The sequence below is a fragment of the Rhinopithecus bieti genome, unplaced genomic scaffold (genome assembly GCF_001698545.2).
Source record: "Rhinopithecus bieti isolate Rb0 unplaced genomic scaffold, ASM169854v2 scaffold_74680, whole genome shotgun sequence".
In the NCBI taxonomy this organism is placed as follows: domain Eukaryota; kingdom Metazoa; phylum Chordata; class Mammalia; order Primates; family Cercopithecidae; genus Rhinopithecus; species Rhinopithecus bieti.
In genome coordinates, this window is record NW_016828033.1 from 1085099 (window position 1) to 1107814 (window position 22716).

General features: G+C 51.9%; 2 protein-coding genes across 5 annotated transcripts; one reads left to right on the forward strand and one right to left on the reverse strand.

The window, feature by feature from the left end:
* Window positions 1–2549: 2549 nt before the first annotated feature.
* Window positions 2550–11021, reverse strand: EFS (embryonal Fyn-associated substrate). Its single transcript, XM_017864217.1, is given in 7 exon segments — window positions 2550–3795; window positions 5023–5112; window positions 5475–5622; window positions 5624–6195; window positions 6297–6437; window positions 6711–6989; window positions 10863–11021. Coding segments are annotated over 7 exon segments (1683 nt in total). The 5' UTR covers window positions 10881–11021; the 3' UTR covers window positions 2550–3360.
* A 1-nt stretch (window position 11022) lies between these two features.
* Window positions 11023–22609, forward strand: IL25 (interleukin 25). Of its 4 annotated transcripts, none has more exons than XM_017864219.1 (4): window positions 11023–11255; window positions 19026–19184; window positions 19385–19605; window positions 21834–22609. In XM_017864219.1, the coding sequence occupies exons 1-4, from the start codon at window positions 11049–11051 to the stop codon at window positions 22087–22089; spliced, it is 843 nt and encodes a 280-aa protein (XP_017719708.1). In that variant the 5' UTR covers window positions 11023–11048; the 3' UTR covers window positions 22090–22609. The 4 variants fall into 4 exon arrangements, with proteins under 4 accessions (XP_017719708.1, XP_017719709.1, XP_017719710.1 ...); XM_017864220.1 differs by having other exon boundaries at window positions 19113–19184; XM_017864222.1 differs by having other exon boundaries at window positions 11175–11255; window positions 19073–19184.
* The last annotated feature ends 107 nt before the right edge of the window (window positions 22610–22716 follow it).

Consider the following 22716-nt stretch of genomic DNA (forward strand, 5'->3'; position numbering starts at 1 on the left):
GTCCAGACTGATTTCCAGCTTCCACCTCTGTTCTGAGCTCCAGACCCATGAAGCCACCTCTTATTTGACCTTCACCTTGGATGACTCACAGGGACCTCAAACTCAATATGTTCAAGACCAAATTTGTGCTTTTCCCCCATAACTTGGTTGTCTTCCACTGCTTTTTTCTGCGGTGAATGGCACCCTCAACATCACATTGTGGCCAAATGCTCAGGCAACATCCCTTAGAGCTTTCTCTTCCTTACCCACGTTGAATCCTTTACAAAATTCTGCCCATTTTACTTCCTATATATTCTCAGATATCCCACATCTCTCCATCTCTGCCACTATTAGTCAAACTACCTGCTGCAAAGACCACTTTCGCCCCCTAATTCCTAACTGGTGTTCTGCATCCACTTTATTTATACCTCCTTGCCACCCATATGTCATTTATAGTCAGATAGAATGATCTTTTCAAAATACAGATCTGATCATGTATCTTTCCTATTAACCAGTCTTCAGCGGTGTCTCCTCACTGTCAAAGTGAATATTAAAAGTCTAGATACCTCATACATGGTTCTGCATGCCTGATCACATGCTCTCTGTAGTTCCGTCTCACTTCTTTCCCCAAACTCTCTGCACTGTAGCCACAGACCTTCTAGTTCTCCCCAGTGCCACGAGGCCTTTGAACAAGCTCATTCCTGCCCCTAAAAAACTTCTTAGTCACATTTTTCTCATCCTTCAGCTCTCAGCTCAAACATCTTTGCTATACAGGAGTCTTCCCTAACCTCTAGAATTGCTACTCAAAGTGTGGTTCATGGACCAGCAGCATACCTGGGAGCTTGTTAGAAATGCAGAATCCAAGTCTCACCGACAGACCCTTGAATCATAATCTATATTTTAACCAGATCTCCAGGTGTAGGTATTATACATTAAAGGTAGAGACACACATCTCTAAGAGATTTGTTACCTGATAGGTACTTTATTCTCTAATCCTAGGTAAGGGCTAGAAAGGAGTGTTCTATCATTGTCAGCCAGGAAATTGTTCCCCCTTCTCTCCACTGAACCACACCTTTAACTTGTCTCCTCTGTTCAGAAATTTTCCACATACAGGAAACTCTTTTCTTGAGATAGGGTCTCACTCTCTTACCCAGGCTGGAGTGCAGTGGCTTGATCACAGCTCACTGCAGTCTCCACCTCCCCGGCTCAAGCAATCTTCCTACCTCAGCCTCCTGAATAGGTGGGACTACATGCACGTGCCACCGCAGTTGGCTAATTTTTTGATGTTTTGTTGAGATAGGGCCTCACTGTGTGGCCCCGGCTGGTTTTATACTCCTGAGCTCAAGCCATCCTCTGGCCTCAGCCTCCGGAAATGCTGGGATTACAGGTGCGAGTCACGCAGCCTGTTACCACTTCCCCTCTCCCAACTCATTTCAGCATCTCTTCAGGTTTTACTATGGTGCTACATACCCAGTATTCCTTGGGGATTTATTGTCTGACTCCTGGTGTCTGTCCTGGAATAATGATAATCACTTAATTTATACATTGTGGGGCTGTTCACATGCATTATTTTGTTAGGTCCTCACAATAACCCTGTAAGACCATTATGATCATGCTAATATTGAAGATGAAACCAGGACTTCAGAGGGACTGGCATGTTTTACCCATGGATGAACAAGTACATGGCAGATCAGAGACTTGAACTGAAACCTCTGACTTTAATTCCAGGCTAATCTCTTGAAATTCTGTTTGGAAGATGATGGATGATGGACTTCAACACATAGGGGTGAATTTTGTTGGCCCCAAAATCTGAAAGTGCATTTTTCTTTGAGAGTGAGATGAGAAAGGAACCTAAAGGGGAGGTGGCAAATGTGCGGGGGTGCCAACAGACTATGATTGCGCCCCCAATCCAGTCATCATGCCATGGTAATATCTTGGGAAAGCAGAACTGAAGCAATTGATTTGTAGCTTGGATGTTTTCTCTTGTGGTAAATGGCTAGAATGATCTCCTATCTAAGCCATGGTCTCATCAATTTCACCAAAGTCCTGAGGACTGACCTTTCGACACATTGCATTCATCTGCCACCACGGATCCTCCTGAAAATGGTTTGTGGATGCGCAGGTCATCCTGGGATGATCTACCTGGGAAGCTGAGTGAAAGGGCCTATACCCTCTTGGTGTCACCTAAGGAAGAGAGTGCCTAGACTGGCCAGCAGCAGTCTCCAATTGGCCAGAGCTATCCTGTGGTGCAAAGCTGAGGCTGGGCCTTTAGTTGGGGTGGCCTCTCCAGGATGGCACATTTCAAGGCCCTTGTGTAGTCAGCTTCTCTCCACATTGACACCTCTCTAATGACATCATATGACAATGAAGTCTTGGAGGAAGGCCCTCAGGTCAGTCACTGGCATCTGCCTTCTGGGAATACTAGTCCTCAGACTCTCCTCTTCTGGGTAGCAGTTCAGATCTCACCTCCCAACCATCCTGTCTAAAGTCTCCTTCACTGGCCTCTCCCCTCATCTACTTAGTTTCTTCACACCATCCTGCCGACTTCCATCACCAGCAAATGTGAAATCTATGGCAGGTTTATGTTTTTATTTATGCATTTTAACTGACTTATTTGTGTATCCCACTAGAATGACACATTCACAACATGCTTGCAGAACTGTGCCTGGTGCATCATGGGAGCAGAGAACTTGTCCAGTGAATAGTTGTTGAAGAAAGGAGCAAAATCTCCCCCAAACCCCTAAAGGCATCCTGTTCATAGTGTATGGCTGCTGAGCACCAGGGCTGCTCACCATGCTCCCAAGAAGCAGAGTCAGGGAGGCAGACTGCAGGGTTTATTGAGGTGCACACCCATATCTGAGTCCCAGCTCTCTCCACCTTCTGTGGGGAGAAGCTCTCTGGTCTTTCTGAGACCTTCAAACTCTGGACAGTTTATGTCTTGCCCTCACTCTCAGCTAACAGTGCAGTGCTGATCTTCTAGAGCCAAGAAACAGGAAAAGAGAGAGGCTCTATGTGGCCTCAGGTTTCTGCCAACTGACTTTTCATGGCCAGTCTTCCAGAGGTAGGTGGCAGTGCAGTGACCTCCACCCTAGGCTGAGGAGAGAAGAGTCCAGTTCCTCATTGCCCCAGAGCCTAGTACCTGCTCCTGACAAAGCAGGGAATAATATTAAATATAAATAATTTATACAAAATGGCTCATACAAAAAGCTGTGGGTTAGGGGGAGAAGATACCTCTGTGACAGGTTGAGATGAACAGAAAGGGCAGGAAAGGGGAAAGATACCCCCACTTCTCCTAGTCCCTTAACAAAGCCCTCCAGCCACCCAAGGCCTAGAGGGGGGCTTTGGCAGACAGGGGAGGGACAGGGCTGTGCCAAAGGACCTTCAGGGAGCCAGGCTAGTGAGCAGGGTGGTGAATCGCAGGGCCTGCCCTGCCAGTTCTGTTACACACTGCACCATCTCTTGGATGGCAGGGCTGGATGGGTAGCCCAGGGCAGCTCCCTTGACAGCCAGCACAGTGGCCCGCAATGCCTGGCCTAGTGCTGTACCTCCAGTCCTAACCTGTGCTCTCAGAGGGGCAGAGGCTGCCAGCCGGCCTAGGGTGTCCCCAACAAACACCAGGCGATGAGCAGCCACCACCACCCTCTTGCTGTGGGGCACGAAGAGTCGCGGGGGCTGATTAGCCTGGGTACTGGACATCAGGGCTGCTACGGCCACCTGCAGGGCCGAGTAGTGGCTCTGGCATTGCCCAGCGTAGAAGTGCAGGAGCTGTAGATCTCCGGTGGACAGAACCAGTGGCTCCCCTGGGGACAGGGCCTCCTGAGGGGCAAGAGGAGTGGTCAGAGAGAACATTCTCATCAGTGCCATTTCCTCCCTCACTTCTTTTCTCCTTCCTCCCTTTCTTCCCAAAGGCGATCCTTTTAGCTCTTACCTCTGCCCATCGGAAAGTTTAGATTCTAGAGAGAGCAGCAGTGAAGTGCCCACACTTGATATCAGATAGATCTGGATTCAAACAACCTCAAACTTGATTTCAGACAAGGCTTTGAACTTGGTTTCCTTAACTCTAAAACAGGGAGTCTAGTTCTGCACTGTCCAATATAAACATAATGTGAACCACATGTGAAATTTTAGATGAGTTAGTAGCCACATTAAAAGTGTTAAAAAAAACAAAACAAAACAAAAAAAACCCTGATATATTTTATCTGACTCCAAATATAAAAATGTTATAATTTCAACAGGTAATCAATATGAAAATTATTGAGATTTTTCCCATACTGAGTCTGCAAAATCCAGGGTGCATTTTATATTTGCAGCATATTTCAACTTGAACTAGCCATATCTCGAGTGCTCAATAGCCATATGTAGCTAGTGGCTACTGTACTAGATAGTGCAGTTCTAGTATGTACCTCATGACGCTGCAGCAAAGATCAATTGAGATAATATAGAGAAAGGGCTTAGCACAGTGCATTGCACACTGTGAGCACCAGATGCGTATTCACTGCGACTATGATTAATACGAACACATGCAGCATGCCTAGCACAGGGTCTAGCACTTGGTAAATACCTGATAAATGGTAGCTGTTGTGTTGCGACCATTCTACACAGGTTTGAGGAAACCACCTTACTTTCTGAGGCCTGGAGAGATTAACTGACTGCTTCAAAGCCCCTGGCTTCTCAGTAGTGGAGCTGGGATTAGAAGCCAGGTCTCTTAGGAGCCCAGGAATTCACAGTTGGAAGGAGGCTCAGAAGTTCCTAGGCCTAGCTCTGACCCCACAACTCAGAAACTTTCTGCTCTCCTGGCCGCTTGATTTTCTGACTCCTCTCCAACACATTCTTTCCCCTCTTTCTGAATTCCTAACATCCTCTTCCAGGTTCCAGTTCCTTCCTGTAGATTTCTAACATGCCCTCCACTCTGTCCCTGGTTCCTGTGATCTCTTACTACATCCTAACCTATTTCCTTCCATGGATGATGGCTCAGTTCTTCTCCCAAGTCCCTGTTCCTCCCTCCCCGGCCCCCTTCTTTAGCACCATTCCCGCCAGGGTCACCTGTAGTGCCGGCATCCCCGTCTCGGGCAGTTCAGGATCCCTTGTGCAGGCCTGATCCGAGGGCCTAGATCCCTGAGCTTTGTCCATGCCCTGCAGGGGTGCATGAGGTCTTAGTGCTGGGGTGGGGGAGCAGGACGGGGTGGCTTCTGTGGCCTTTCTGCCCCTTCCCAGCCTCCCTTCCTTCCCAAGGACACTCCTGTTATCAGAGGTTGTAGTCCCTTGACTCCAGAGAGCTCTGGTGGCCCCAGGCTGGGTCTAGGAGGAACGGTGTAGCACTAGTACAAGTGTTGTGGCCAAGTACTGGGGTCCCAGGCTGCAGGGTAGAGGGTCAGGGGAGAAGGAAGGGGGACAGAAGGGAGGCAGGGAGGTTCTGCTTCTGTGCCCTAGGTCTCCACACCCCTCCCCTGGTACCCCTGGGGTCCCTCCTGGTGGGGTTGCCCAGGGACGCTCACCTTCAGGTGGACATAGTCATACTCCTCGGCCATTGGAATGCCCTCGTACTCATTGTGGTGTCCTGCTGGGTCACCCTCCATCTCCCTGACCTCTGGATCCCCCTCGACCTTGGGGCCCCCATAGCCAGGCAGGCGGGGTGGGGTGGGGCAGAGGCCGGTCCTGGATGCTGCCCTTCCGTCCTGGGGCAGGAGAGGGCACTGGGGAGGGGCTGGGGGCCTCAGGGACAGGCAGGGCAGGCAGAGGGCGGCGGGACAGGCTCTCAGCTGAGGGGAGCCGGGGCCTGTGTGGAGGTGGGGGGCTTCTGGCCAGAAGCTGGGCCACGGTGTCCTGGTCACGGGAGGCCAATGCTCCAGGGGGCTCTGGAGAAGGGGGAGCCTCTGGCCCCAGCAGAGGCACATCGTAGATCCCCTCATCAGTGCTCCCACCCTCCCCGTCTGCCAGCAGTTCCTCAGGTGCTTCATACAGATTGAGTAAGGCTGACGCTCGTTTCAGATTGGAGGGGGCAGCGTAGATGGGGGGCCCTGGTTCCCGGCCTCCTTCCCACTCCAGATCTGGTTCTAGCTCTGCAGGTGGCTTTCGGGTCAGAGGCACATCATAGGGAGCATCATCCTCTCCAGGGGGCTGCAGGGCAACCCGGGTCAGAGGGTGGGAAAAGGAGGCAGGGCAGTCATAGGGGCTACTGGAGAGCACCCGAAGGGCGGTAGGGGGCACATCGTAGACCTGTGGAGAGGAGTGGTCAGTCATCTGTCAGCTCAGCAATGAACCCTCCCTTGGGGCGATTTGTCTCCCACCCAACATACACAGGGACCTCTAGCCCTCACCTCCAAGACATCTCTGGGAGCAGCCAGTTGGGTCCCACTGGCTCTGGGGATCTTGTAGATGGGGTCAGGAGAGGGTGGGCAAGGTCCAGCTGGAGGTCCTGAGGTTGGACAGGGCCGAGCTGGGGGCGGCACCACATACACCTGAGGGATCAAATAGATGGGGGGTCAGGAGGAATGGAGTGGGCAGTGATCAAATAATGTCTGAGTGCGAGGAGCTTACAGACCTTCCAACTCCCCCTGTACCTAGAGGGCCACAGCTCAGAAAGGTTGGTAGACAGGTTTTGGCCAGCGCAGAGCAGTGAAGAGCTGTGGCCTCAGGGCTCTTCCTGCCCACCTGCTGCAGGCCCTGGGTGGGGCTAGTCAGGGAGGAATGGGGCTCTTCTGACTTGGGGTTGGGGAGGCTCCCACTCTCACCTCCTGGTCCTCATTGCTGTGATCTGGGGCTGGATATGGTGAGCCAAGCTGGGCTGGGGGTGCAGGAGAGAGGCCAGGCTTGGGTGCTGGGCCAGCAGGCAGGAGCTTCACCCTGTTGGCGGGCACAATGCCCTGCTGGCCATGTAGGGAGCAGAGGCACCAGCCGTCCAGTCCACCAGCGCCCTCTCTCTGCAGGACCCGTAGGACGTCCCCTCGGCGGAAGGACAGCTCCTGGGGGGACTCAGCGGTGTTGTCATACAGTGCCCGGGCCAGCTGGGCCTGGTGGGGGAGGTGGGAGTGGGGAGAAGGGTCTTCAGACCCCTTTCAGGTCATGTCATCCCCTGCTCAAAACCCTTCGGAGCTCCGCATTTTCCTCAAGCTAAAAACTTGCACTCTGGATGCAGCTTTCTGCCTGGGCCCTAGCTTCTCTCCAGCTTCATCACCTGCATTCTCCCTCTTCCTTTCAGTTCCTTCAACTAGACCAGTTCTCCTCAAAGAGGCCGATTTTTTACTCTTCTCCCCACCCCATTCTGTTTGTCTCCACCTACTGTTTCTGTCCTCATACTTCATACTATTTGTCTATTTGCTTTTTTTATATCGATTTCTTCCCTTATATTGTAAACCCTATGGACATGGGAACTGCTATATTTGTAGTCCTTGCAATAAGGCCTGACCTGGAATTGGTCAATACACATGTTGAATGAATTTCTTCCAAAACATATGAACCCCTGCTACAGTCTCTCATAGAATCTCCTTTACCTTCTCTCTGTTCCCAAGTCATTATCCCTCACTAGCAAAAGGTTAGATTAAGCAGCCGCAGAGACCCCTCATTCTGAGAGGCTGGGAGAGGCCTAGTCCAGACAGTGTGCCTAGGCATAATAAGAAAGAAAACAGAAACAAAGCAATTGTTTGCTCTCAGTCTGAACAAATAAGGTTCAACCAGAAGAGGCTGAGGTTACCATGGAGAAAAGTGTGTATTCTTGTGTGTGTGTCACTACTGCCTGGAATCTACCAGCAGGCATCATCATTTAGCAATGGGCCCTTCCATTGAAGGACAGAGTGTGTCTTTGTGTGTGTGTGAAGGGGGTTGGCAGGCCAACCAAAGGGAAACATGTATCATCCTGTTTCAAGTCCTGTCTGGTGGGGGCTTATAAGCTTTTTCCATCAAGGGCCACAGGCTCAAGTAATAAGTCACAGGTACCAAGTGCAAGCAATGTTTCCAGACACTGTGCAAATCTCTGCATTAATCAACTCATCTCATTTAATTCCCACAACAACCTTACGAGGGAGGAACCGTCCTTACCCCATTTTGGAGAGAAAACTGGAAGAGGGAGGTTAGTACTTTGTCTGATGTCATATCGCTGGCACAGCTGGTGGAGCATAATCTGAACCCTAAACTGCTTGATCTCAGAGCCTGTGCTCTCAATCACTTGTGCTACTGCTTCTCCATAATCACAAATGTAGGAATCTACTTAAAAGAAATAGTAGTAACAGTGGCTGAGAAGGTCCCTAACTCAAAAGCAAGTCAAGCACATAGGAAGGCCTTCTTATACCCAATTTCCCTTTGCTGTAACCCTTTGCAGTGCTCTTGCTCCATGATGTCTTTTGGTAGAATCAAGCTTAAACCACTCAAAACGTACAATGACATTCAGCTTCAGTTTTGATTGCTAAATGATGATGCTTGCTGGTGGGGTCCTAGGCAGTGGTGACTTACATGTAGTGTTGGACAGCAGCTAGTTAGGCATTACTAGCCAGGTAGCCAAATGGACTGACTAATGCAATAAAAAAATCTCAAGTTAAATATCTCAGGCAGGCTGCCACCAGATCCTGGGGAGAAGGGTGCCCTGCTAGAGCCAGCAGGAGTGCATATTCCTCTTGGTTGATGCTTCCCTCTGGTGGTGAGGTTGTCCGGCCCCTCATGGCTGGGTGATTTTAACAACAAATTGACTCCTCTTCTTGCCTGATTCCCAACCCATCAAACCATTTTCTGATTATATTTTGGTTTCTAAAGGATATTGTCGCACACAAAGAAACATGCTAACCAATTGACACAAATTCCCGGTTAGTGCTGCGCTTTTCTTTTTAGTTGTAAATTATAAATCAGTCTTTTGGATCTAGCCAGGGGATTAAAAGCACAGTTCTAGAGGCAGACCTGGGGTTGAGTCTTGGCTGTGTCTCTTTCTTTTAGAATTTTTATTTAAAATATTTATTTATTTAGAAACCAGCTCTTGCTCTGTGGTCCAGGCTGGAGTAAAGTGGCACAATCGTAACTCACTGTAACCTCGAATGCCTGGGTTCAGCATCCTAAACAGCTGGGATTACTGTTGCAACCCACTGTTTGGAGGTCTGTCCCTTTCTAGCTAGGTGCCTTTGGGCAGATTGTTTAATCTTTCTGAGTCTCAGTTTTCTGCTTTGTAGAATTCCGTATGCACGTATCCATTTTCAGATAATAACGGTACTACCTTCACAAGGTGGTTGTGAGAGTTGCATGAGATAATGCATAAAGAAACTATGACAAAGCGTAGCACAGGGCCAGGTGCAGTAAATGCTCAATAAGTAATAGCTGTTATTAGAATCCTGTGAGTTTGATTAGTATAAATGCCCCTGACCATAAAAAGAAAAATCTACCTTCTTGGGACTACAAAGCTGACTAGCTGGCTCCTGAACCAGCATCTCTATGCCAGAGTACTCCCAGAGGTACTCTATCTCCAGAAGGCCTCCTTTCCCACTCTGAGCTAGGGTTTCCTGGCCATCGTTACAGATTGAGGAACTAAAAGGAATTTGGGGCCAGGTGCGGTGGCTCATGCCTGTAATCTCAGCACTTTGGGAGGCTGAGGCAGATGGATTGCTTGAGCCCAGGAGTTTGAGACCAGCCTGGGCAACATGGCAAAACCCCACCTCTACAAAAAATACAAAAAGTTAGCTGATGTGGTGGTGTGTGCTTGTAGTCCCAGCAACTCAGGAGGCTGAGGTAGGTGGATCACCTGAGCCCAGGAGGTGGAGGCTGCAGTGAGCCATGATTGTGCCACTGCACTCCAGCCTGGTGACAGCGTGAGACCTTGTCTCAGAAAAAAAAGAAAAGGAGTTTGGTCTGAGAAAGAACCAAACTTGAACCTGTCCTCAAAGAGTATGGGAGGACATTGGGTGGCTCTGTGCTTCTCTTTCCAGTCTCACAATTATCTCTCCAAGAGTCCCCACTGAGAAGGGACCAGAAAGCAAGTGACGCCCTCGCTTCCCTGGGAAGCTTAGGCAGGACCTAGAAGAGGGTGGAAGGGGAACAAAGCTGCCTGGATTCAGACTGCATAGACTGTAGAACACAAAACCGAGGTGGGGCTGTAGAGGGCTCCTCCCTGGTGTTAAGTTTGAGTTCTGTCTAATGGGGCCAAGCCTCTGGGCCCTGCCACTGCAGGACAGAGTTGTTGATGGGCTGATTGATGATGGGTGTGGCCACTCCTGCTCTATCCCCCAGGGGTCCAGCTGACTTGTGAGGGAATGGCCAGCCTAATGTGGGTGGCAGAGGGCCTCTGTACTCTCTGGGAGGCCTCCTCCCACTGTCCCATCATGCCAGCTGTCTCCTCCCTTTGTCCTGATCCCTGGAAAGTGGCCTGAGGCTGGCTGACATCACCTCCCCTCCTCCCTCTGTCTTCTCTTTCTCCTTCCTGATCTCCTTCCTTTGGTCTATCTCCCTCTTTTCCCTATCCCTCGTCTGGAGATGGGCCTCCTTGGGTCCTTCAGCCTCTCGTTTTCCGTTTTCCGTGAGCCACTAGGTCCTTTCAGCCCCCTCCAAACCTTTTACTTGCCTCCCAATCACAAGCCCCTGCCAACCACCAGTGGCCATCTGTTCCCGCCCAAAAGAAGCAGATAGGACTCGGGCTACGCTTGCCCCCTCCCCTCCATTCAGGCGCAGCCTCTAGTAAGAAAAAGGAGAACGGGGAGGGGGCGGGGAAGAGGGGCGAGCCCGGAGCCAGGAGGAGCAGGGGATGAGGAGTGAGAGGGAGAAGGGAAACAAAAGTGAGAGGAGGGGGACACAGCCTCCTGGAGAAGAAAGGGACCAAGGAGAGAGACAAAGAGAGGGCAGAAATAAAGTAACAGGAGCGCAGGGCAGGCCGTGGAGGTCTCTCCCCGGCAGCCTCCTCTCCCTGGTGGACTCACCGACGTGGCAATGGCCATGGCTTTGGCCTCCAGCGCAGCCTGCCTCAGGCCAGGCTTGGTTTTGCTGACTTCAGCGGTGGCTGCACCGCACCATGATCCGCGGCCTCTGGCCCCCAGCTGTGGCGCCTGAGTCGTGGCCTCCGCCAAGGTTGGAGGAGGAGAAAGAAAACCCACAAAACTTCCCAAATGAGAGGCAGGCTAGCCAGGCAGGAGGAGGAGCGGGGCGGGCCGGGGCGTCGCTGCGGGACGGCATCCAAGGGCGCGCGCTGCGTGCTGTCCCCGCGGCCTCCCGGGCGCCACCACCTCGTCCAGTCCCCGGGAGCTGCCCGCCCTAGGCCGCGGGGGCGCCCCGGGCTCGCAGGAGCCGAAAGTTCCCTTCGGGGGCCGGGGCAGGTGAGCAGGCGGGCGCTGGGCTGCGCTCGACGCCTCTCCAGGCAGCTCAGGAGAGCCTCGAGGGCTGGGAGAAGCCGCCGGGGCGGTTGGGCTGGACGAGCGAGTTTAGGGGCCAACCCTTTCCACCCGCCGGCTGTGCTGCAGAGCGGTGCTCCCAGGGCTTGGGTCTGCGGCGACCCCGCTGGGAGGGAGGGAGAGCGAGAACTGAGAAGTTTGTCCCAAGTTGCCCGGAGCCAAAGGTCCCCGAGAGCGTGGCTGTGGGGCTGGGTCGCTGGAGTGGCCGCTGCTGCCCAAACATTCGCACCCCCGGCGGCGCGGCGGTTTTCACGCGCGCACTCACTCAGCGCGCCCGGGGGTCTGAGGTCGCCGCCACGGCGCCTCACCCCGAGCAGTAGCAACCAGCACACAGGTACCACTGGAACAGGCGGGACGGCCTTCCCGACGCGCTGCCCGGGCCCAGGCGGCAGAGGGGCCCAGCCCCCTTCCAGTCCTCGGCTCCAGGGCGCAAGGCCACGAGCTCCTGCTCCCACCCTCGGCCCCTGGCACCCGGCGGCAGCCCCGTCGCCCCCTCTCACAGGCACCCTTGGCAGGACCCCGCGGCGCGCCCCACAGCTTGGGGGCAGCTCCCAGGTGTCTCTGGGAAGGGAAAGAAAGGCCACAATGCAAAAGAAGGAGCAAAGAGAAGGCAAAGGAGGAGCAGGGTCCCGGGTCCTGCGGACTCGCCTGGGCTGGGGGTGGGGACACTGAGAGGGCTGCGAAGGCTCCGGGGGTCGCGCGTGGCCCCCAGGCTCACCCCTGGCCCGCGGCTGCCCTTCCCTCCCCTTCCTGGGCTCCTGGCCCGTCTCAGTGCTGTTCCTTTCTCCTCCCCTCAGGCCCTCTCTTCTCCGGCGCGGGGCTCAGTCCTGGGGATTAAGAGAAAGGAGGGAGGGGAAAGGGGAGGGGAAGGGAAGGGGCGGAGGAGAAAGGGGGACGATTCTTCCAAAGGCGGGTGTTGAGTTTCAGCTCAGGACCCTCGGGTCCAACTGCCTGTGGTACCCCTCCCCCACCCGTTCCCGCCCTGGCCCTGCCCCAGTCCCCGGCGCCTTCCTCCTCTGGACTCCGCCGCAGGCCTCGCTCGCGGTGGTCCGGTCGGCTTTCTCCAGGAGCTTTCCTCTCCCCGCCACGCCCCCGTCTCCCTCGCCGGCCCCGCGCCTCTCGGCCTCCCTTTCATTAGCCCCACATCTGTCTTTCCCAAGGGAGGGAGCGCGCGCCTCCAGCCCAGCGGGGCCCTTAGCAGAGCCTCTCCAATCCTCGGCGCCTCCCCTGCAGGGCAGCGGGGTTCGCTGGGCCGTTCTTGCGGGGCACAGGGCGGGAGTCTGGCGCTGGACATGGATTCTGGCCCTGGTGACAGAACATGAAGCAGGGCGTCTGGCCCTAGAGCTGCAGGCGGGCAGGTTGTGCGGCCTCTTACACTCCTCTGCCAGTCTGGGCCTGTCGGCCTCTTCAGCCTGGCTCACTCTTGCTGCTATGGGGAGAGGACTGGGGACCGCTGGCACAAAAGTTGCTAGAACTCTTTCAGAGAAGCTGGGATCTAGCCCCGCCAGGAGTTTCCACTGAAAGGACAGTGCTCCTAACCCCCCACAGTTCCTCTGCCCTGGGATAACTCTTTAGTGTGTGCTGCTTCCCTGGACCTTTCCTTTGGGACACACACATCAGGGCCTCTCAAGCTTGAGTGAAGCCTACCTTCTTGCATTTTTGAGGTTCCTGGTATTTAAAAAGCAAGATGATAAACAGAGTTGAAAGCTGTGGTATATTTTGGATGTTTACATTGAACAAATTAACCCTTCAAACACATATGTAACCTTATTGTATGTATGTGCATAACCTTATTTGGAGATAAGATCAGAAATGTAATATAAGGCCTTTGGTGAACTTGAGGACCTGAACAGATAACCCCGCCTCAATATTCCACAGGCCCACACATCTAGGCATTTCCTGGGACAGTGTGGTCAGGACACCTGCCCCAGCTCCTTCCCCACTCTATTGCCTGAGCACCTGTGAAGAAACCTCTGCGTGAAGGGTGTGGTGGAGCCTATGGGGTGGAATAGGGAGAGATTCTGGGATAAACATGTGGATGGGGATGAACTGTGTTGGTTCTAGGCTGGCTCTCTGTGATGGAAGACTCCTGAATAGATTCCAACTCCACTAGGATGGCAGAGGACCTTTTAAATTTCCAGGGAGATCTCCTGCTTCCCAGCTCCAGTTAGGTTGGAGGTGGCCACTAGGGAAGATTTTCCAACCTCTTCCAGACCCCAGCCCTGGGGCACCTGGCTGCCAGGCACACAGATATCCAGCTGCTGGGGAGTGACTTGGTGTGATCTCTGCCCAGGGGACTGCCAAGGCAAATTGGGGTCCAAGGTGGAGGTGGTCAGGAAACCCTGTCTTCAAAGATGAATGCCTTGACTGGCATGAGGGGAAATAGATGGAGGCCAGAAAAGGCTAAGCAGGAAGGAAGCTGCTAGGACCAGGCAAGGTGATGCCTTGGGAGATGGGCAGGCAGCTTCCCTGCCCGGGGAAGGGTAGAAGAGGGACAGCAGAGGGCAGACCAGTGGGAAATAAGACTGCTTCTGGAATACCCAGGTGTGGAATGTAGCCAGTCAGTCACACAGCTAGTTAATCCTACTTAACTAGCTGTGTGACCTTGGTCCAGTTATAGGGCATCTGAGTCTCAGTTCCTCCTTTGTGGCAGTGACTTTGGTGAGGAGTATGCTTATGTAGATTGCTAGGCACAGTGCTTTTCTTCCGTGGCTTTTCCTCTTTACCTTGGCTTTCCCTCTGACTTGTGCTTTCCTGAAAGCTGAACGTGTTTGTTGTTGAGGGCAGGTGAGGTGGGAGAAAACCCAGACTTGGCAGGTAACTGAGACCCTGGGTGGGTGGCAGCCTCAAGCAGCGGGTCTTCAAGGTTTGCCCTTGCCATATTCAGGGAGAAGAAAGGAAGGAACCCTTCCATCTGGCTTCCTGGGTCCTAGTCTTTTCTCCCATTCTTTCCCCTTCCCTGCAGGTCCAATGAGCTGGTTTTTTCCTTAACTGACCCCAAGACTTCCTGGACCTCTCCTTGTTTCTCCTGCTACCCAAAACTTCTTGGGTGCTCACCAATTCTTCAGTCTTCCTCTCTTTGGACCCATAGCACCCAGATTGTCTGGGTTCTAATTCTGGTTCCAACACTGGCTCGTTACCTTGGCAAGTTCTGTGACTTCCTGGAGCCTCTGGTTCCTTGTCTGTAAAGTGGGAGTGTTAATCAAACTTTTAGCATTTACTTGTTATGAGGATTAAGAGAATTCCAAGAACAGTATCTGGCCCATGAGGTACAAATTTTGGACAAAGGCAACTACTATTATTGTTATTTGATGGTGGCCCTGTGGTGGCACTAGCATGTCAAGGACATGGTGCCTGTCCTTAAGAAATATATCATGTAGCTCATGCTTGAATCCAGTCAATACCTTCCCGCTGACCCCAGAAAAAAATCCAAATGCTCCATGGTAGCCTGGAGGACCCTATGTGATCTGCTCCCTGCCTACCTCTTTCACTCATCTCATCTCTCCTCCTTATCTCTTGTTCATCATCTACACTGTCCTTTCTGTTTCTCAAATATGCCCTGCTGTTTTCCACCTCTAGGACTCTGCATGTCCTGCCCTCTCTGCCTAAACCACTTCCCCCAGACCCTTTCCGTCATCAGGTCAAATCCTGCATCCTCAGGAAGGCCTTTCCTGGCTTTCCAACTTAAAGTTGCCCAGCCTTCCTCTCTCCCACCCCCAGTAACTCCCTATCTCATAATGCTGTTTCATTTTCTTCATAGCACTTATTATTATCAGAAATTATCTTGTTTCCTTGTTTGTCATCTCTCTTCTCCTAAAACGTAAGCTTCATGAGGCAGGGACCTTGTCTGGCCTGTCCGCCTCTGCATTTGTAGCAGTTAGAATAGTGCTTGGAACACAGTAGGTGCACAATAAATATTAGGTGAGTGGATGAGTGAACGAAGGCAGCCATGACCATAGGACAAAGCTGAGTAAGCCGGGGTCCAGCCCTGGGCTAAAAACATGGGTTTGTTGGGTTCCTTGTTCTGCTAACTCTGATTCTCCATGTGTCTCCAGGGTCTAGACTGAGTTCTCCTTGAAGGCTGCTCCTGAGCCTAGACATTTTTGTAGCTAAACCATTACCAATCAGAAAGTGGGAGCATTGTTCTGGGGGCCTCCATCTGTGCCAGGTGTTCAACCTTTAGTTGCTGGATCGATCAATAGGGAGCGTATGCCGTAAGATGATGTCCAAGCCGGGCGTGCTGGGCTCAAGCCTGCTAATCCCAGCACTTTGGGGGCCGGAGACGGGCGGATCATGAGGTCAGGAGGGGACGAGACCGATCCTGGCGTTAACCGACGGGTGAACCCCAGTCTCTACTAAAAATACAAAAAACTAGGCCGGGCGGACGCTGGCGGCCGCCTGTTAGGTCCCAGCCCTACTTTGACGGAGGGCTGAGGCAGCGAGAATGGGCGTAAAACCCAGGAGGGCGGGGCTGTGCAGTGGAGCCTGAGATCTGGGCCACTGCCACTCAGCCTGGCGCGGCAGGGAGCCCGCAGACTCCGTCTCAAAAAAAAAAAAAAAAAAAAAAGAAAAAGTATGATGTCCCAAGGCTGAGGGAAGCTTCTACTTACCAGCAGGTGAAGTATTTCAACATTTTGACGTTCAGTGCCCTATCTTCACGTACAGTGGGTGCCGATGAGCTTGATGCCGATGAGCTTCGATAGGCCCTGATGAGTCCTGTGGATTCAGCACCATTTCAGGAGCTGAGCTCTGGAGCAGCTAAGCTGGTTGGCACCTTTGTGGCCGTCCAGGTTAATGTTCCCCCCAATCTCCGCCCACCCAAACCCATCCACTTCTACAATTGAAGAGGGAGGAGCAGAGAGAAGGCCCAAGGTCCAGAGCTGGTCATTGGCAGGGCCAAGACTTCAAGGCAGCAGGTGGAGACTTGCATATCTTCCTGAGAAGGGGCAGGGAAGACATATTCTCATGTTCTGCAAGCTCCAAGAGCCTTTCCAAGCCAAGATTGGGAAGTGTATTCCACCACATTTTCCCTGCCCTTTCCTGGCAGGTGCTTCTCTCTTTCCTCAGGGCCACAGGGACAAGAATCCCAGGAAGGTCTCTTCAGCTGCCAGGTCAGGCCTAGGCAGGTGAAGACGTGCTGGGAGGGGACCTTGATGTCATGTGACATGCAGACTTTCCTTTGTTCCCTGCCTCCAGCCTTCTCCCTATTGTCACCCACCTATCCTCACACCCCCAAGGGTTCCCTGGAACCTGAAGTGACTCAGGGATTCCAAAACTAGTCACCTCAGGAGAAAACCCCACTGGAAAATGTTTCTCATGACAGGGAGTCACCCTAAGGAGTCCCACAAAGCTGCTACTGAGATAAGGACAGAGGGTGAGCAAGTGGGGTGGGGTGGGGGCATGTGGCTCAGAGCACAGGTTCTCAGGTAAGTCCTGGTCATCAAGGGGATGGGAAAAGCCAACCTTTCCTGGAGGGGTTATCCCTCTGTCCTAAGGGGACACCCCAAAGGACTCTTCTGAAGGGCGACGTTCCTGGTGACCTAGGCTGGGTCCTCCCTGCAGTGTCAGCAAGTGAAACAGGTAGCTGGGATCACTTCTGGCTCCTTTGAACATCCCCTCCTGGGCAGGGGTCAAGATAGGAGATCTGAGCCAACTCCAGTTCTACTATCTTCTTAGCCCTGAGGTTCTGATTGGTGAGAGTGAGATCCATAGGAATCCAGCTCTTCTGAAACAGCACTGCCTCCTAAGAGTCTGTTTTGGGATTGAGGTTTTCCCAGGAGCACCAGAAGCCACCTTGAGGCCATGTCTGCCAGACCAAAGGCTAGGAAAGGGAGCTAGTGCAGTGAATCCCAACAGCAGGGTTGGATGCCTAAGCAGGCAGACACACCCTGTGGCCCTCAGCAGGTGTTGTTGAAACTTGTCCCAACCCAAGCCCAGGTGAGTAGGAAAGCATTCACTGTGGGGCTCCCCTTCCATTCACAGCCAGCTGGGGTAGGCATGGTGTGGCACTTCCATGCCAGGTTAGATGTGGAATTGGTCAGAGCTGGAATGGGAAACCAGCTCAGCCTCTTTCTTTGTGATCTTGGGTAAGTTTCTAAATTTCCTTGGGCCTCAGTTTCCTCATCTGTAATATGGGGATAATAGTTTCCATGTCATGGTTTCATTGTAAGTATAAAATGAGATGATGCATGCCCAGGGCTTAGCACCATGCCTGGCACATGTAAGCGCACAGGAGCTGAGGCCAGCAGGATATGGAAGGGAGAGGATGTCTGCAAGTACTGGGGGCAGAGGGTGAGGCAGTGAGAGTAGGGCCATGATACTGGCCTCATGACTCTTCCTGAGTGCCCCAGCTCTCCCAGCCACCACCTGCTTCTTCTAAGAGCCCCCCATCCCACAGTTCCAGGTGCCCCAAGACTCACCAGAGCAGAGCAGGTTCTCCCAATTTTCCAGATCGCCCTCTGACCTCATCACTTCTCTCTTTTGGGGCTGCTTTGCCCTAATGCATTGGAAAGATTCCTCCTCACTTTGCAGTTTAAGTTATTCCTGGTTCCCTTTGTTTATTTCCTGAGTCCTTGGTTACTAGAGGAGTATTTTCTAAGGGAAAGCACATGCAAATCAAGCCGCATCATTCTAGGGACAATGTCTGTGTATGGGTATGTTGGGTGGGTGTGGGGGATGAGGCAGGCCAATAGGCAAGCATTAAGAGAAGGACCTGGGGGGAAGGACGGGCTGGCCCACTCTCAGCACAGTGTCTCTCAAGCAGCCTGGAGCCGGCTGACCTGTGTCTTTGGGGTCAAGTTCAACTATAAGCCTTTCTAAGGCACACATACTCCCTCCTGGCTGACAGTGGCCCATGTTTCTGGGCCTGCTGAGGTTGAGTGGGCTCACTTCATGGCCTGAAAGCAGTAGCTGGCCCTGTCATGGGCTTGGTCCCCACGGCTCTGTGAATGAGAGCAGGTTGGTCCCTGGAACTGAGACCTCCTTCCTATTGGGTCTTAGGTGAGGCTGTTTCAGTTTCCCTCCTCTTCCTTGCTTCACCTTCTCATTTGTGCAATGGGAACACTCACCCACAGCTTCTTCCATCAGACCTTGCCCATCCAGCCAACAAACTCAGGAAGTCAGGGCCTTCCGGCAGCCCTGTGAGGGTAGGCTTGTATCCCCAGGGTGGGGCAGTGACTGGCAAGGGCAAGGGGGAGTTAGGGAGCAGGTCATGGACAATGCGGGAGAACTCATAGATGATGGGGGTCATAGAATTTTGGGGTCATCGAAAATGTGGAAGACGTCATAGAACAAAGGGGATAGGAGTCAAAGGTTATCTAAGGGCAAGGAAATAATCATGAAGGTGGATGATGAGGATGACATCTGAGAAGAGGGGCATGGTGAAACCAGACCCTGGATGGGAGCAGAATGGATCATGGAAATGAGGCCTCTTGAAGGGAGGCCACAAGACATTTCCTAATTTTGGCTACCACACCAACCAGGGAAATTCTGCTAATGCCAGTTCACAAGGACACAGAACAGCAGACCGCTATTGCTTTGACCCCAGAGTTAGAAAAGTTCAAAGAGCAAAGTTTACCCAATCAGCTACCAGGCGTGTAATGATGGTCATCACAACTTCCATGAGTATCGCATTTTAAGCAGCCTTTGGAAATACTTTCAGAGTTTTTTTGTTTTGTTTTGTTTTTTAATCTCAAGTCACTCCCTAGAAAGATAGTGGAAATAAATTTGAATAAACAAAACAGGCTTGCTGAAAATAAAATCAGGACTCCTAACCTGCTCCAGTCAGCCTGCTTCCACGAGGCCTGTCAGCCAGTGCTCCACCTGACTGAGTGCGCAGTGCCCAGCATGTACCAGGTCAGTGCAGAGGGCTGCTTGAGGGCTGTGCTGAGAGGGAGAGGAGCAGAGATGCTGCTGAGGGTGGAGGGAGGCTAAGCTGCCAGGTTTGGGGCAGGGGGCTAGGTGGAGTGAGAAACTGGGATCCCAGGGGGAGGGTGCAGATGAGGGGGCAACCCAGATTAGGTGAGAACAGTTCTCTCATTAGCCTTTTCTTACAGGTGGTTGCATTCTTGGCAATGGTCATGGGAACCCACACCTACAGCCACTGGCCCAGCTGCTGCCCCAGCAAAGGGCAGGACTCGTCTGAGGAATTGCTGAGGTGGAGCACTGTGTCTGTGCCTCCCCTAAAGCTGGCTAGCACCAACCACCACGCAGTATCCTGTAGGACCAGTGAAGATGGGCCCCTCAACAGCAGGGCCATCTCCCCCTGGAGATATGAGTGAGTCTGCTGCCCCTCCCGAATGCCTGCATGTGCTCCCCTGTGTGTGCTGGTCAGGGTACATGTGAGGGACCAGGGCAGTTCCAGCTTACTTTCCCATTTTGATCTTGGAGGGGCTGTAAAGGTTTGGGAATTAGACAAGATCTGTATTCGAGTCCTAGTTCTGACGCTCATTGGATGATTCTGAGTCAATTCAAGTTTTCAAAACTCAGGATTTTATTTCACCTGTAAAATGATATAATGCCCCATAGGCTAATGTGCAAATCAAATGAAATATAATGTATGTAAAAGTCTGTATTTATGTTGGTTCTCTCCTTTTCTTTAAAAAACAATCTCTATAATGGCCCATGTTTTTCTGGGTAAAATATTAGGGAATAATAGCATGATACAGGCATGAAGCATCCCAATACCAAATGATACTGCCCGGGCTATGAATGGGTTAGTTATAAGCATACTAAGGGAGTGAAACGCTCAACTTTTAGGGGCAGCTGGCTGGCTGGAGCTGTGGACTGGATATCTTTGATCATGATCATGGTTACTGTATTCTTTGACTCAGTGTGCCACATAAATATTATAATTCTCTATTTATGCCATGATATGAAAACTATTAGGAAGGGCTGAAATAAGAAAAATGAAGCAAAATATTAAAAACTAGGGTATTAGGGATTCCAGACATATGATTTCACTTCTTCCTTCTAGTTCTGTATTAGCATTGGCTTTGGGGTGGATGGAGAAGTTCAGTGGTGGGGAGGGGGGTCAGATTTAACTGAGATTGGATCTAGTATGGATACTACAGGTCATGATGCTTTGGAGCGGTCTCAGAAGCCGACTGGGTACTGGGCCAAATCAGATGGCACGGGAGCCTCTTAGGGGAGGCTGGGTGCCAGAGGTTAACTCAGCTGTCTTCCAGACCCCTTGCTGGGAGTCTGTGAACCACTCAGGTGGCTTTCCCCAAAGTGTGTTCTGTGCAACGCTCGTCCCATGAGCTGCTTCTCAGAAAAAAGTTATGCCAGGTAAACTTAGGAAAGACTGCTCTATCTCTTACCCCTTGGAGATTCATACTGTCATCTGTACATTAAAGTCTGCAAGAAGTCTGTAGAAAGTAAACCATTAAACGAGTGTTTCCCAAATTCATTTAAGCACCCAACAGGTGCAGGTGATTTATTAGGGAACCCACTTTGGGAAGTGGTGTGCTAGCTAAACCCATTTGCCAGGGCTTGTCTGTGTGGGGAATAGTCCTACAAGCTGGGGACTGTCACCTGCCAGACTAACGGAGTCGCAGACCTGTGGGACATCTACTTTTCAGTGTTTTTCGTCTTTCTTTTTTTATTTATTTTTTGCCATGAAATCCTTTCAGAATAAGTAAAGAAGTCTTTCCATGCACTCTCAAGTATGCTTATAATATAAGCTTGTATAGCGTCTGGAAGAATGTGCAGGAAATAGTTGAGGATAGCTTCTCGGGAGTGGGACTGGTTGGCAGAGACTACTAGCTTTCACTCTTTATACTCTTTTATACTTGGATGTCAGAGTGGTTTTTACTTTTGCAATAATGCTATAATAATAATAATAATAGAAACACCGCCTAAAGTCCGGCCTGGTGGCTCATGCCTGTAATCGTAGCACTTTGGGAGGTCCAGGTGGGTGGATTACCTAAGATCAGGAGTTCAAGACCAGCCTGGCCAACCATGGCCAACATCATGAAATCCCATCTCTACTAAAAATATGAAAATTAGCTGGGTATGGTGGCGGGCAGCAGGAGAATCGCTTGAACCCAGGATGTGGAGGTTGCAGTTGAGCCAAGATCGTGGCACTGCACTCCAGCCTGGGTACTCTGTCAAAAACAAACAAACAAACAACAACAAAAACAATCAAACAAACAAAAATCTAAAGTGTAATCATTACAATAAGAAACCTCATGCTGAGCCAGATAGAAGCAGTGCTAGTCAATGGAGGCTAAGGCAGGAGCCTGCTCACCCTCCGCTGCCTCCCTCAGGGTCCCAGGACCAGTTGGAAAGTACTCTGTCACCTGCTACCCTCATTTACAGTGGGGAAAAATTAATAGAGGAGGGAGGTGACTTGTTCAAAGTTACACAGCAAGTGGGCGCAGAACTGAGACAAGAGGCCAAGGCCCCAGACAGACCATTTCCTTCCTCTGGCACTCCCACGCCACCCCACCCTCTCTGTTTCTGGCCCATCTTTCCAGGGCCTGACAAGTGCCGCCCCCACAGGTTGGACAGAGACTTGAACCGGCTCCCCCAGGACCTGTACCACGCCCGTTGCCTGTGCCCACACTGCGTCAGCCTACAGACAGGCTCCCACATGGACCCCCGGGGCAACTCAGAGCTGCTCTACCACAACCAGACTGTCTTCTACCGGCGGCCGTGCCATGGCGAGAAGAACACCCACAAGGGCTACTGTCTGCAGCGCAGGCTGTACCGTGTTTCCTTGGCTTGTGTGTGTGTGCGACCCCGTGTGATGGGCTAGCTGGACCTGCTGGAGGCTGGTGCCTTTTTGGGAAACCTGGAGCCAGGTGTACAACCACTTGCCATGAAGAGCCAGGATGCCCAGATGCTTCGCCCCTGTGAAGTGCCGTCTGGAGCAGCAAGATTCCGGAACAGAATGGGGGACTTTGGGGGAAACTGGCACTTCTGCACATTTTGAAAAGAGCAGCTGCTGCTTGGGGCCACTGGAAGCTGGTGTCCTGTCATTTTCTCTCAGGAAAGGTTTTCAAAGTTCTGCCCATTTCTGGAGGCCACCACTCCTGTCTCTTCCTCTCTTCCCATCCCCTGCTATCCTGGCCCAGCACAGGCACTTTCTAGATATTTTCCCCTTGCCGGAGAAGAAAGACCCCCTCATTTTATTTGCTTGCTTGTTTACTCATCACTCAGTAAGCATCTACTTTGGGTGCATTCTGGTGTAGTTACTGGTCTTTTGACATGGATGATTCTGAGGAGGAAGCTGTTATTGAATGTATAGAGATTTATCCAAATAAATATCTTTATTTTAAAATGGCCTAATCTGTTTTTGGCATCCGTGGTGCCTGAACACCTCGCGGTCTCCCAGCCTGTCCCTTCTCCTTTCCACCATCGGTCCTCACCTCTGTCCACCCTG

Coding starts and splice junctions, on each gene's coding strand:
- IL25 (XM_017864219.1), top strand. CDS start 11,049: ATGAGAGGCAGGCTAGCCAGGCAGGAGGAGGAGCGGGGCGGGCCGGGG. Junction 11,256..19,025: donor CCCTTCGGGGGCCGGGGCAG/GTGAGCAGGCGG, acceptor TTTAATCTCAAG/TCACTCCCTAGAAAGATAGT. Junction 19,185..19,384: donor CAGTGCCCAGCATGTACCAG/GTCAGTGCAGAG, acceptor CTTTTCTTACAG/GTGGTTGCATTCTTGGCAAT.